Source organism: Parasteatoda tepidariorum, chromosome 6, assembly GCF_982258835.1.
Source record: "Parasteatoda tepidariorum strain Cologne lab strain chromosome 6, Ptep-v5.0, whole genome shotgun sequence".
NCBI lineage: Eukaryota > Metazoa > Arthropoda > Arachnida > Araneae > Theridiidae > Parasteatoda > Parasteatoda tepidariorum.
The window spans coordinates 39,650,603-39,663,937 of NC_141760.1; the positions used below are offsets into that span (position 1 = coordinate 39,650,603).

The following is a 13,335-nucleotide window of genomic DNA, read 5'->3' on the forward strand; positions in this document are numbered from 1 at the left end:
AGCTGTAGGGAAAAACTAAAGATTCAAAATTTAATTATCAAAATTTAATAATGTTTGTTTATGCATTTTTTTTCGTAATTTAATAGTGAGGATGAAACCGAGCGAGGTAACTAAACAATATTCTATATAAATAGGATGCCGAGTACTGATGCTGGAAGTGAAGTTTTGTTCTAGCCAAGTTATTTAATAATAGAGAACAACAAGAAGAAAAATGATGAAATTTTTTAATTGCTGCTTCCTTTAAAACAAATTAGTTTCATGGGGTACAGTTTTATTACAGTAAAATATTTGAAAATATTTGGTTCATAAAAGTAAATCTTAATGATTCTGAAAAAAAAAAACTGTTTTAAATTTAGTTAAATTAATTTTATAATCTCTTTGATATATTTAGAACACCGCTTAACATCTTTGAACGTGAAGTGCTACATCCCTGCAGCATTGAAGAAATATTATTCTGGATCGTGTTTGTCTTTTTAGGGGTGTGGTAGTGTTGATGCGTTAGCAGAGCAAGCACAGTAGTGAGTGAAAGTGTTAATTCATATAAAGAAACTTGAAGATTTAAACATTTTTTTATTACATACAGTACCATCTCGATACAGCATACAACTGAAAATATTAACTTTAAATACAGCTTAACAAAATATGGTACATCATCACCAGAAACAACAACATAGTGAATTGACAGTGAAGACACACATGCTTACAACAATGCGTCTTATATACAGATTCCATAATGATATGCACGGATGACGTCACTTACGTTATCTAAAAATAAAATATCTGTTGCCAACACACAACCGAAACTTAAATCTGTTAATTTAATGTATTCAGAGGAGTAACAAACCACACCAACAAGTAGGACCAGAATTTCTGTTTGTAAACAACGAAGCGCAGCTACACAAAAGTGCTGAGGTATTAAACACACTAGAAAGTGAAGGTATTATTCGTATGGAATGGCCTGCGCACTCCCCAGACTTGAATCTTATAAGGCCTGCTTAAGATATCTTTTACAGGCTTGTTTCACAAAGAACACGCTCTCCCGAAACTGTATAAGAGCTGATAACCGCCTTGAGAGAGAAGTGCCACAATATCCCCCAAGAACAACCCGATAATTTAGAAGACAGCATAAATAACAGATGCAAAACATGCATTAGTGTCCGAGGTAATCATGCATGTTACTGAAATACGCATAACTATTTCATTCTGGCAAGGAGAACAATTTTACGTGACTGCTTGGAAATCGTCTAAGGAGCATATTTTCTATATTTAATTTCTTATTTTTCGACGTGACAATATTTGTATCATTTTGCATTGTAATAAATCACATTGTCTCCACTAATTAATTAATTATTAATTTATTTAATACCAGTTTTAGTTCATATCCTAGTGGTTCCTTCGTTTTCTTTATTGCTATATTTATTCTTTCTTTTGAAAATTCTGCTGCTTTTAAGAGCGATTCATTCAAAGATAGTTTCGTCAATTTAGAATTAAATATTTTGTTTTCTTTTACTATTGTCTCCACTAAATATGTATTTGGTTTCATTTCTTCCATCATTATCTATAATCAATTATTCCGAAAAATGCAACTGTTCCTTAGCAACTGCCAAGCAGTGTATTTCATCGATTTATAAAAGGTAACCTAATTATTTCATAAATATTTAAATACAAAGATATTAAATTATCCAAGAGAATGTGATGACATAAATTTAAACAAGCTAAAAATGATCATATTTGTCTGTTATCTAATTGCAATTTAAAATTTTTTTGTAGAATTATTATTTTTTAAGTTAAAGCTACGATATCAAATATGTCTCAATCAGAATCAATAGATATAATGCGAAGAATTTTTTTTCCAAGACTTTGGAGTTAAAAAGCACCGCATCCTTAGCTAGATGTGATGAAATCTTCTTTATTATTTTATATTTATTTATTTATTTATTTATTTATCGATAAGATAAATGTGTAGTAAGTTTGATAACTAGAAAACTGCAAGGAGGAATACGGATAATGAAACTGTATCTTAAATTTTGAGCTTTTCAAAGTGTTTTTATTCCGCTTTACACAAAATATATTTTTCAACCAGTTGTTGAAAGTAAGACGCTACATGTGGCGATTTTACTCTAGTAGTTACTTTTTCTCGTAGTTTGTAGTGTAGAGTAGTGTTTCCCAAAGTGTGGTACGCGGTACGCGTACCCCCAGGGGTACGGGAACAGTTTAGCGGGGATACGCGTTCTAATGCAAAATATCTTGCAACAAACGAAAATTTCAAAAACTTGTATTTAAAAACAAAGATAGCCATGAAAATGTACAATTAGGTATTTTTCTATTGGCAATTTTTTGAGGAGTTAACAGTAAATAATGAATGGTGTCAACGGCCAATTGTGATTTTTAACTTTTGTGTAATTTTCTTATAGTAAAAAATACATTCATTTTTTATGAGTGGTACACAGCGTTACGAAAAATTTAGAAAGGGTACACAAAAGTCATAAGTTCGGGAAACACTGGTGTAGAGAATAGTGCGATACAAGAACAAAACAAAAAAAACTACAAAAAAAAAACTGGTAGTGATTTTTGGCAATTACTTTTAACATTATTTTAGTTAAGAAAGAACGATCCAATGCAGTTGTTTTTTAGAATCTTCAAGGGTCAACCAGTGAACGCAATTAGAATGTCCTGCTGCCGAGCGTTAACAAGAATTCCGTATTTAGAATAACCAATTTCTACTAGTCATGACGAATAATAGCTAACTTATCACTTGGGTCACACTTTCAAATACAAATGTACACTCATGAAACGTTGTTGATATTTCATTATAATGGAAGATGTTTAATCTGTAATCCTCGATGTATTTTGTCTCTTAAAGGAAATAAAAGAACATTAAACACTTAACAAACTTGCAAACTTTTCAAACATTTGCTATCACTTAGTAATAACTTATTATTCTCCATCGAGAAAGTATTAAAATGTTTAATCCAAATTAACAAAATTCATTAAATAGGGTTTAGATTAACTAACTTGCTCATGCAAACATGAAGAAAAAAATCAATTATTTTGAAAATGGTACAAATTTAGTTCTCCAGCAATGTTCGTCGTCTAAAACTATGACAACATTTCAAAAGTAGTTTCAGTTGTAGTTAACTACATTTGTAATTAAGTAGTTAGTTTAAAAATTAATGTAGTTTTTCCAACCACTAATTTCAGCTATTGATCGATTGATACAATCTCCCAAAATAGTACATTCTTGGCAATAATCTCGTGCAAAATGTGAACAAAAAAATATTCAAAAATACTCTAACTACAATTTGCAGTTTTGGGACCACAGGACTTTATAGTGTGGAAGAAAGACGCCATAAATAAACTAAGAATAAACGATGAATTTTCAGAACCGGAACAACTTTTTTTTAAAAAAATTATTAAAATACAAACAAATTACGGCGGTATTAGCTACTGAATCAGAGATAGAAAGTAATCCTGCTATAATCTGTTAGCAATTTGATAACAATTTGATAATTTGATCTGTTAGCATCATTTCAAACCAGCTTAATCTCGAAATATTTAAAAAAAATTATACTTTAAGTTTCAAATATATGTAGTTGATAGATAATTTTCATAAACAGTTTCTACAGCATTATAACGTCCCTCAGCATCCCAGTACTCCCAGCTTGAGAACAACGGATACCAACTTGTCAGGAAAATAAAATCGGCTGGAAATTAACGCTGACCACATTGCCATATAACATCCATGACCAACAACTGGATGTCACGGTGATCGTTGTACTTTGCAGTCTTATCCCCACTATCTCAAAATAAATATTTAATTTTTGAAATTAAAAGACATTTTTATTTACCAATCAAGGAACATAAAAAAGAAGTCAGTTATGGTAAACACTAATTTTAAAATACAATTAAAATATAATTTAACGTTTATAAAATGTGCTGTTGTCAACAACAACAAAAAAATCTAAATTCGATTGAAATACTTCCTTTATTTGGATAAATACAATAACAAATATTTAATATGTAAATACGATTTTAATACGATTATGTTATATTGAAAAGAGATAGATAATGGTGAAAGTAATATCGACAGTATCAATCTTCTTCTATGACAAGTTACCCCAACATAGAATCGAGTTAATATATCTTGCATACTAGTGAATAGGATTTGAATACTTGCAGTTGCAGACACGCTACGCTACAATACTCCCCCACCAGAATTTTTATCTGTGATAGAATTCGATGTATGGATACCACTTGTTTATTCATTGCTGTTATGTGAGAAGAAGCTGGGGGAAATTTATTAAGATCACCAGACTTTGAGTGTTGATCGTGAGAGCTGTATTAATTTTACGATCATGGTTGCTCCTGTGTTGCCATTAGCAGTCAAATGTATGCAGATCGACGTTGTGTGTGATAGAGACTGAATAGCAACAGCGAGAGGAGGTGGACAGCGTCCCTATTACAAGTAGCAAGTCAATTGTTCAAAGTTGACCAACAATCGAAACAGGCGAGTTCAAATCGAAGTGGGCATTTCTGTCGAAGTTAACGTGTTCAGATCACATCCGGGTAACCAGGTTAACGTGTTCAGATCACATCCGGGTAACCACGTTAACGTGTTCAGATCACATCCGGGTAACCAATGAGGTGAAAGTAGTATCAACAATAGCAATCTTCATCTATGGTATGATATCATTCATCATCTATGGTGTCATTCATCATCTATGGTAACATTCCTGTAAATTCCACATAAATATTGCTTCTCTTAATCTAAAACTAAAATCTTTAAAAAAAAATGCTAAAATTGATCTATAAAGCAAGCGGTTCATGAGCTTGGTAATTATTCTAGAAATGGCCCTTATGTTTTTAATGTATGAAAAATTTTATAATTTAAAAATGTGAGGCAGTCTGTAGAACTGTAGATAATAGCAAAGCTTCGGTAATAAATATGGTCAGAAAAGAATTAAGTTTCATTCTGAAATGTTTACAACTTTCAAAAAAACTTTCTTTTTTGTTTACCAATGTCCCGCAAGTTTCAAGATGCATATCAAATCGTGCACGCACACTTTTAAACAGACAAATCAATGGAAAGAGATACAACTGCTCTCCATAATGCAAATTTTGTATAATTGTTCAAATTGGATACAATTCTAATACTATCAGAAATATTCATCATATAGCCATTTTGTTATTAAACTCTCTCACATGCTTTGCTAGGAAGTTAGTCCATGGATTTTCAACCACTTCATTTAAAGAACACGCTTAAATAACTTTTTAAATTGGCATAATTGTTTTTCAAGGATAGTACGTTTTCATTGACACATACAACATTTTCAAAAACTTCCCTAAGTGATATACCATAAATTAGTCAAGTTTTTCTCCCAGACAGCTTGATAGTTCAGAAATCAAAACGAACTTTCTTGTTTGATCAGATTTTTCTCGTATGCTTTTCACAATGACATATTCAACAATTTTGAAAACTAGTACCCAAAATAGGACCAAAGTTTCCGCTCAAATAACTGAATAATTCAAAACCTCCATCAAAGAGGCTCGTATGTTTGATTAGAGCTGTCTCATAAACTTCATAAGTAATAATTGACAAATTCAACACTTTCGAAAACAATGGCAAATCATCACTTTTTTAAAAAATGCAAAATTATCCCCCCCCCCCCACATACACAAACAAATTCAGACTATTCAAACATTATTTTTGTTTAATAAAAGCTGTCTCGTAAACTTCATAGATTTTGTAAAGACAATTTCAAAACTTTCGGAAACTAACTCAAATGGTATACAGAAAAAGTCAAGGTATCCTTTCTATTAACTTAGTATTTCAGAACTCTCAAACATAACTAGAATTGTCTCACAAAGTTATTAAGTATAACAATCACAAACTCAACAATTTCAAAAACCACGGCAAACGATATGCCCAAAAAAAGACCAAGGTTCCCTCCCAAACAACTGTATAGTTCCGAACTTTCAAACATACTTTCTTGTTTGATAAAATCCATCTCGTAATTATCGGAATATATATCAAGAAATGTATGAAACCATTTAAACGTTTCTATGTGTGTTTGAAAATCCGTTAAATTTAGCTGGTGAATTTGATATTCATAAAAATATTTTTGAGAAGGCCATTTTGTTCTTGTAACTACCTCCTCATATTTCGTTGACAAACAAGGTAACGGACATGGACAAATCGGTCCATGGATTGCCATATTTTCAATAACATTATCCAAGCAACACATTTGAAAACTGTTTGTCAAGTTGCATATTCTAAAACCTGTTGACTTTGTTTCAATGCCAGGGTCAATGCAGCCACATTCCCGATAGCTTTCTTTTTGAATACATCGACGGATGCAGTCGCTTTGAGTCGTAAACTCAGATTTATAATTCTTGCATTGATCTTTAAATGGAGATGGTAGACGCTCAACTACTGTTTTTCTTAAAGATACAGAAGTTTGAAATCCAGGACTTATGAAGAAACCTTTATCTTCAATATTCGGTTCCTCAAACGAGTCGTGAATTATCACCTTAGCGCCAACACTTGCCGATAACAGAGGTAGGTAATTCACAGTTTCTAAATTAAGAATAATTTCTAAGCCTTTTTTATATCCGTATGATTTATTTACTTCATTGCTGTAAAAGTGCTTTGAACTGTTGAATGTAAAACAATTACCGTATTGCAAACTATGCGTTAAGGTAAAATCTTTCCAATTACATCGTTGTCCTCTAAAAGTACAATGGGCTATAAATGTCTCAGCTTTGGAACCTAAACTCTTCCTCTCACTTAAGCCTAATTTTGAAAATTTCGTTAATAAATCCATGATTATGTTTTTCTCTTTGCTATTTGTGCTTTTCTGTTTTCTTTTGCAAGAGAAGAAATTTCTTCTTTCAGACAAAATTAAGTAAGACCCATTGAAGAATACCCTGTTTCCATAACAAACAACCCGTGGTAAGGCAAGTTTTAAACAATTATCAAATGTCCTTTTTATGCGATTTAAATTGCAAATTGTAACTGAAGGATATTGGTTCTTGTCTTCGATTTTATGCAATAAACTTGTTACTGTAGGATAGGAAAAGAAATTTCTTGTAAAACGCATAAATTGGAACATCGATGCTGCAATCGCAATTGCAGTTATGGAAATCCACATGATTTTAATGCATCTATTGTCCGTATCTAGAATTCTCGATAAAGCATATACATTGCTTAAAACTTGCTTTTCCGTTTTGATTTTTCTTCCATATTTGTGATCGGTTATTATACATGTCTGATTCATTTTTCTTTTTCTTTTACTGCTTATTGAATGAGAGAAGTATGTTCCTTTAAAATAATGTCCTTTTTAAAAGGCTTATTTTCCTCATATTTTTTTATCCTATAAAAGAAATAAAAAATATATGTTTATTAAAATTGCTGGAATGATTTTGTGGATAGACAAAGTAATAATTTAAAATAATCAACCGCTCAAATACATAAACATAATTTCATAAATATAAGGTAAAAATAATTTCATAAATATGAGGTGGCATTTCATAAATACAAGGCTAACCCACAATCGAGGATATTTCACATGAACACTGTGGTCAGTGTGAGTCGGAAGCAGGACTCGTATCAACCATCAACAGCTGGTATTCGAACCTGGTCCACCTGATTGGTGGGCGAACACTCTATCCCCTGAGCTACTGCGGCTCTTGTACTTTCATGTTATTAAAAATCTTTAAAAAAAAACTTAAGCGAAAGGTTTGTTTTGCATTTGCAATTGATGACTTCGGTAATTATTAAAGAAATAGCCTTTGTGTTTAGTATATTCAAAAATTAATAGCTTGTCGCATTAAATCTATAGATATATTATCAAAATTTCGGAAACTTCGGCAAGTAATATGGTAAGAGAACAATAAAATTTCATTCTTGATTGTTTACAACTCGCAGAAATACATTGTATGATTACCATTTTCTCACTAATTTCAAGTATACTTACAAATATGCTAAAATGTGCATGCAAACTTCTAAAATCACAAATCAATATACCTTTAATAAAACAAAATATTTATGTGTTAGTACCTCTCCCGATCTGATAGTAAACTAAGGCCTTTAAACTGTAAGGTTTTAAGAAAAGATACATATTAACACCCAATAGACAAAACAGTAAAAAAAAAAAAATTAAATTTGCTTCGTAATTAAAGAATTACTAATTGTGGAATTTATGATATTTTTCATTCTGAGCTACAAAGAATTTTTTTTCAATCTTAAAGGATAGTGTGCATTGCGTAAAATTAAAAGGGGACAATATGAATAACTTTTGATCTAATGATCGGATTTCTACGTTATAAGACTCAATTTAAATGGTTTGAGGACCTTACATAAAATATATTGAATAATAAGTGCAGATTATATTTAAAAGTACGAAATAAGACACAAAAAACGTACTTTTTCTGAAAAGGTGTCCCTCGTTCCAACGGATTCAGATTCTTAAAATATGGGGGAGGGGTAACCACGATTAAATATTCCAGGGTTATTAAACATTGCAAGTAACGGCTATTCATAAACTTCTCAATAAAAATTTAAAAACTCAAACAGAAAGGAAAAAAAAGAAGATCTAAATTGGTGCTCGAGTTATTTTAAGTACATGCAACTTTTAAATATGTGTATAAAGAGAGATAAAAATTTTACCTTTGTTTCAAACAAATATTACTTTTCCTCTGATTATATCAGATCTACGAAATAATGTGTCTGTATAAAACATGACCATAAATAGACAAATAAATTTCGTTATTATTTAATGAACAAAAAATGTGAACGGAAAATACGAATTAATAAAATTTTATATTTTATGGAGAATGCTTTACCGAAACTAGACAATGTAATTAGTCGCCTTTTTCATGATTTTCATAAGTCCCTTACACATTATTTAAAATAGCCTTTTCTTCCATTTTTTTAAAAATAGAACTGAACCTACCTTGCCGTTTTTTATTATTTTATAATGTATAATTTAATGTTCAAAACAAGCAAAAATTTCGCATATATATGACTTTTAATTTTATTATGCCTGAGAAATAAATGAGTCATGCAAATGAGTAATAAATTATTCATTTGATGTTGCTACTTTAGTAAAAAGAATCATACATAATAAATATTATCCAATTTAATATATATGTATCCTCGTGATAACTTTAATAAAAATATGTTATAAAAATTTAAAAATAACTAAAATTGCGATTAAGGTAATGTCAGATTGTAATAACTATTTAGTTAATTATGTTTCCAGATTTCAATTATTTTCTTACTTATAAAAGAAAACATTTTTAAAGATATAATATTTAAAAACTATTATATCTACTTGGCATTTCTGTTTGAATCTGATTTAAATAAATGATAAAGAATGATATTAATGCCTTTTCGATAGAGATGATGTAACTTTAATAGTGCAGTCCTTTTCTAAATTCGTGCACTCACGATAAATGAAAAATTATTTTCAAACACGATATGAAAAGTTTTGTTAATACGCGTGCAATGTATATTCACACTATCGTTGTCACATAATAATTGGATTTAAACTTTTTGCACACTATTAGAAATGCAAGTGAAGGCATATTGAAATTCTTTATTAAATTTACTTTTAAAGTAGTGGTTCAGCAACCTTTGTTATAGAAAATAGTTCCATTTCAATTGGTGAGGTTAGTACCGTTCTAACCTTAAAAAAACAGTGTAAGGAATATCAGGCAGTTGAACTTAGCTTTCAGAAAACATTAGTTAAGGGATCCTGGGAAAATGTTAGTATAGAGAATAAAAGTTATTATCAAGACAAATTATTTAGATAAATAACAATTATTAATTATAACCACGTCACTAGTAATATAAAAATACAAAAATTAAAAAAGTTAATATACCTTACCTAAACTACAATGAAAATAAAGGTATATTTTCAAATAAATATCATGCTCATTTTCGGCACATAAATTAAATTTTGAAACCAAACAAACATGAAATTACTGTGTCAAAAAAAATTAAACGAATCGTCATCCATCCACCATCTCAAACATTACAGTTATGCCTGAATCGGACTTCACCAAGCAATTCAACCAATCAGTGGAATGATTTACTTACTAAAAAAAGAATAAACAAAGCAAAATATAATCAATGGCGAAATTATTATTTTTGATTAATCGCGCACATATTAATAGCTTTGCCGATTTCCAGAGTTTTTAATGTGAAAGCAATAAAGTTAATGCTTCTTATTATAGATTTAATTATTTTATATTTTTTGGATCTGAATACTAATTATATGCTTTTCAGCCGAATTTAACGATTTTTAATCTAGCTAAAACTTTTAAACTCTAGTTCAATTCTTTCAAAATGACTGCAGAGAACTTTGTACAACTGTAAGAACCTATTAAAATTACTTTATAATACACTATAGCAGGGGTGGCCAACCTGCGGCTCTTTGAAGGATTATTTGTGGCTCTCGATAAATGTATCCGAGTTCCCTTTTCATTTTTGTGCTATTATATTTTAACAAAATTATCATCGTTCCTTGACGAATCTACAGATATCACAGATCTTCCGCAATTGGCAGTTTTTATACGTTTTGTTTCACCTGACTTCGTTGTTACAGAAGAATTATTAGTTTTAATAGCACTTCAAGAGTCAACCCGTGGTGTAGATATTAAAAATGCATTAGATTCCACAATGAAAATTTTTGATGTACTTCTTAATAAACTTGTAAGCATTGCAACTGATGGAGCTCCAGCAATGCTGGGTAAAAAAAAAATTAAGAGATGATTCTCAAATTCCACAATTCATACCGATTCACTGCATAATTCTCGTAACAAAATATTTAAAATATCCTGATATTATGAAAACAGTGTTACACATTGTTAATTACATTCGCAATGCAAAAAATCATCGACAATTCAAAAATTTCCTTAAAGAATTAAAGGACGAAGAACTTCCAAATGACATTAATTTCTTTTGTATTGTTAGATGGTTATCTAGCTACAACGTATTAAATTGTGTTGTAGATTTGCTTGATCCGATAACTGCATTTCTAAAAGGAAATAATCTATTCAGAATTAGACGATGACGAGTGGTTACAAGACTTAATGTTTTTAACTGATGTCATGGAACATGCGCAAACACTGAATTACAATTGCAGGGGAAAGATAAAATATCTGATCTCTCACAGTGTATATTTTGTTTTCAAACTAAATTACAACTTTTTCAAAAGGACATTAAAAATAAAACATTTTGTCACTTTCCTCGAATTAAAAAAATTTATTTCAATATTAAACTAGAAAACCTCAACGAGTATATAAAAAAGATAGAAGAAATATTGACGGAATTCCAAAATAGATTTCTAGACTTGAAATATTTTAAATCATCTCTTGATTTTTTTCTGAATCCATTTGTAATTAACATAATTCAATGTGAGTTTTCCATTTCCAATATAATTATGACCCAAAAAGCATCTGGAGAATTAGAATTAATAGAAATGCAAGAAGATCAAGCTCTACAATTAAAATATAAGTCGACGTCGATTACTGAATTTTGGAAATTTGTACCAGAATCGAGGTATCCTGAATTAAAAAAGATTGCTTGTCGAATTATTTCAATATTCGGAGCAACATACTTAAGTGAATCATTTTATTCCACTTTAAAATTCGTGAAATCCAAATACCGATCAGCATTAACTAACCAGCATCTCAAAGAATTACTGAGAAGTGCTGTCACCAATTATTCACCAAATTTTAAAGAATTATCAAGAGAAATAAAATAAATGGGTTTAATTTTCAATACTTAAATTCAATACGCATATTTTGTACTTTTATTTATATGTTTTCAATAAATATAATTTCGGTAAAAAAAAAATTTTTTTTCATACCTTTTTTGCTTACTTTTTTAATATGCATTTAATTGTGACTCACAAAAAATTTAGAATTTTGAAAAATGGCTCGACTATTAAGGAGCTTGGCCAACCCTGCACTATAGTTATACCAAAATGTAAAAATCATCACAAATTATGAAAGAAAATGTATGTACATCTAAATTTATGCATTGGAGCAAGCTAACACTTAGTAGGTACACTTTGTATTTCTGAAGACCAGACATTTTGCCGTTTAAAAATCTGCATCAATCTTCAGAAATTTCTTTACATAACAGTAGAAGACTTTTCCTAGATTTTGAAATTTAGAGATTAGTGAAACTATTTTAATAACTTTGATGAATAAGATAATGTAAGCATCTTGGAGCAAGAAAATAACTGTTCTCTTTGAATTACAAGAAAATAATGTTACCCATTAATGTTAACTCTACCTTTTGTCATTAAAACTCGGAAAGTTTTAAAGCAAATGGAAAACTTTTTACACACAATTAAAAAATTCGTTTATCTAAAGATAATTCCATTAAAAAAAATTTTTTTTTTAATGACAAAATACAAAAGGAATTTTGATGGTCAAATATTGAAATCAGTTAAAAAAAAAAAAAAAGCAAGTTTATACAAAGTAATGTAGGTCTTTTCATCTATCAGAGCCACTCAGCCATCATATTACAAAAGGTTATCCTTGTGAACCAAAAAAATTGACACTTAGCAGGGGTCTGTTTAGAAGAAATTTGGGTTTCTTAACGGACCCTTCACAAAATATCTTTTCATAAAAACGGACCCTTCACAAAATATTTTAACATAAAAACGGACCCTTCACAAAATAATTTATCTTTTAATAGGGGGAAGAAAGACAAATTCAAACGAACTAAGTTTTGTTTTCGGCGGAATCTCCTTCCTTTATTCGTCCGAAATGAATATTCTGTGTTCAGCAGTATAGGCTAAATACCAAATATTTGTACGTTGCATCTCTAAAATAGTAGCAGCAATTGCTACTTCTATTTTAAAATTTAATTTTTTAAATTATAATTTTACAGTGTTGAGCATAATCTTGTATGTCGTATGTCTTTACAATTTAAAAACTCCTTGAAAAAGTTTTTTTGCAATAACGGACCCTATATGCACAAATTCACAAAAGCAGACCCTGGTTGAAAGAATGTGACTTAACGTTTATTTTATATTCACAAATTACGAGTAATATTTTCACAATTTTACAAAAACGGACCTTTCACAAAATTTCTGGACAGACCCCTGCTTAGTTCATAAAAATTCAATAATTAAAACAAAAGTTAATCATTGTGATCTTCTTTTTTCTTTCTGGGCATTGCACAAATTATTTTCTTTTTTTCCTTCCAACTACAAATAATTCAACAATCAGTAACATTGTCTATCAGTAATCGTTTATTAAAATTTACAGCAACTGCGTGATCAGTCACAGATAATAACCTTTTTTTATTAATAT

The 13,335-nt window shown here is 29.9% G+C and overlaps 1 protein-coding gene across 1 annotated transcript; it reads right to left on the reverse strand.

The window, feature by feature from the left end:
• Window positions 1-3,989: 3,989 nt before the first annotated feature.
• LOC107444041 (acid-sensing ion channel 4-A-like) lies at window positions 3,990-7,393 on the reverse strand. The gene has a single exon (XM_016058090.4). The coding sequence runs from the start codon at window positions 7,275-7,277 to the stop codon at window positions 5,850-5,852; it is 1,428 nt and encodes a 475-aa protein (XP_015913576.2). The 5' UTR covers window positions 7,278-7,393; the 3' UTR covers window positions 3,990-5,849.
• Between the last annotated feature and the right edge of the window lie 5,942 nt (window positions 7,394-13,335).

What these genes read in the sequence shown, in the direction of transcription:
- LOC107444041 (XM_016058090.4), bottom strand. Translation starts at nt 7,277, where the DNA reads ATGAATCAGACATGTATAATAACCGATCACAAATATGGAAGAAAAATC.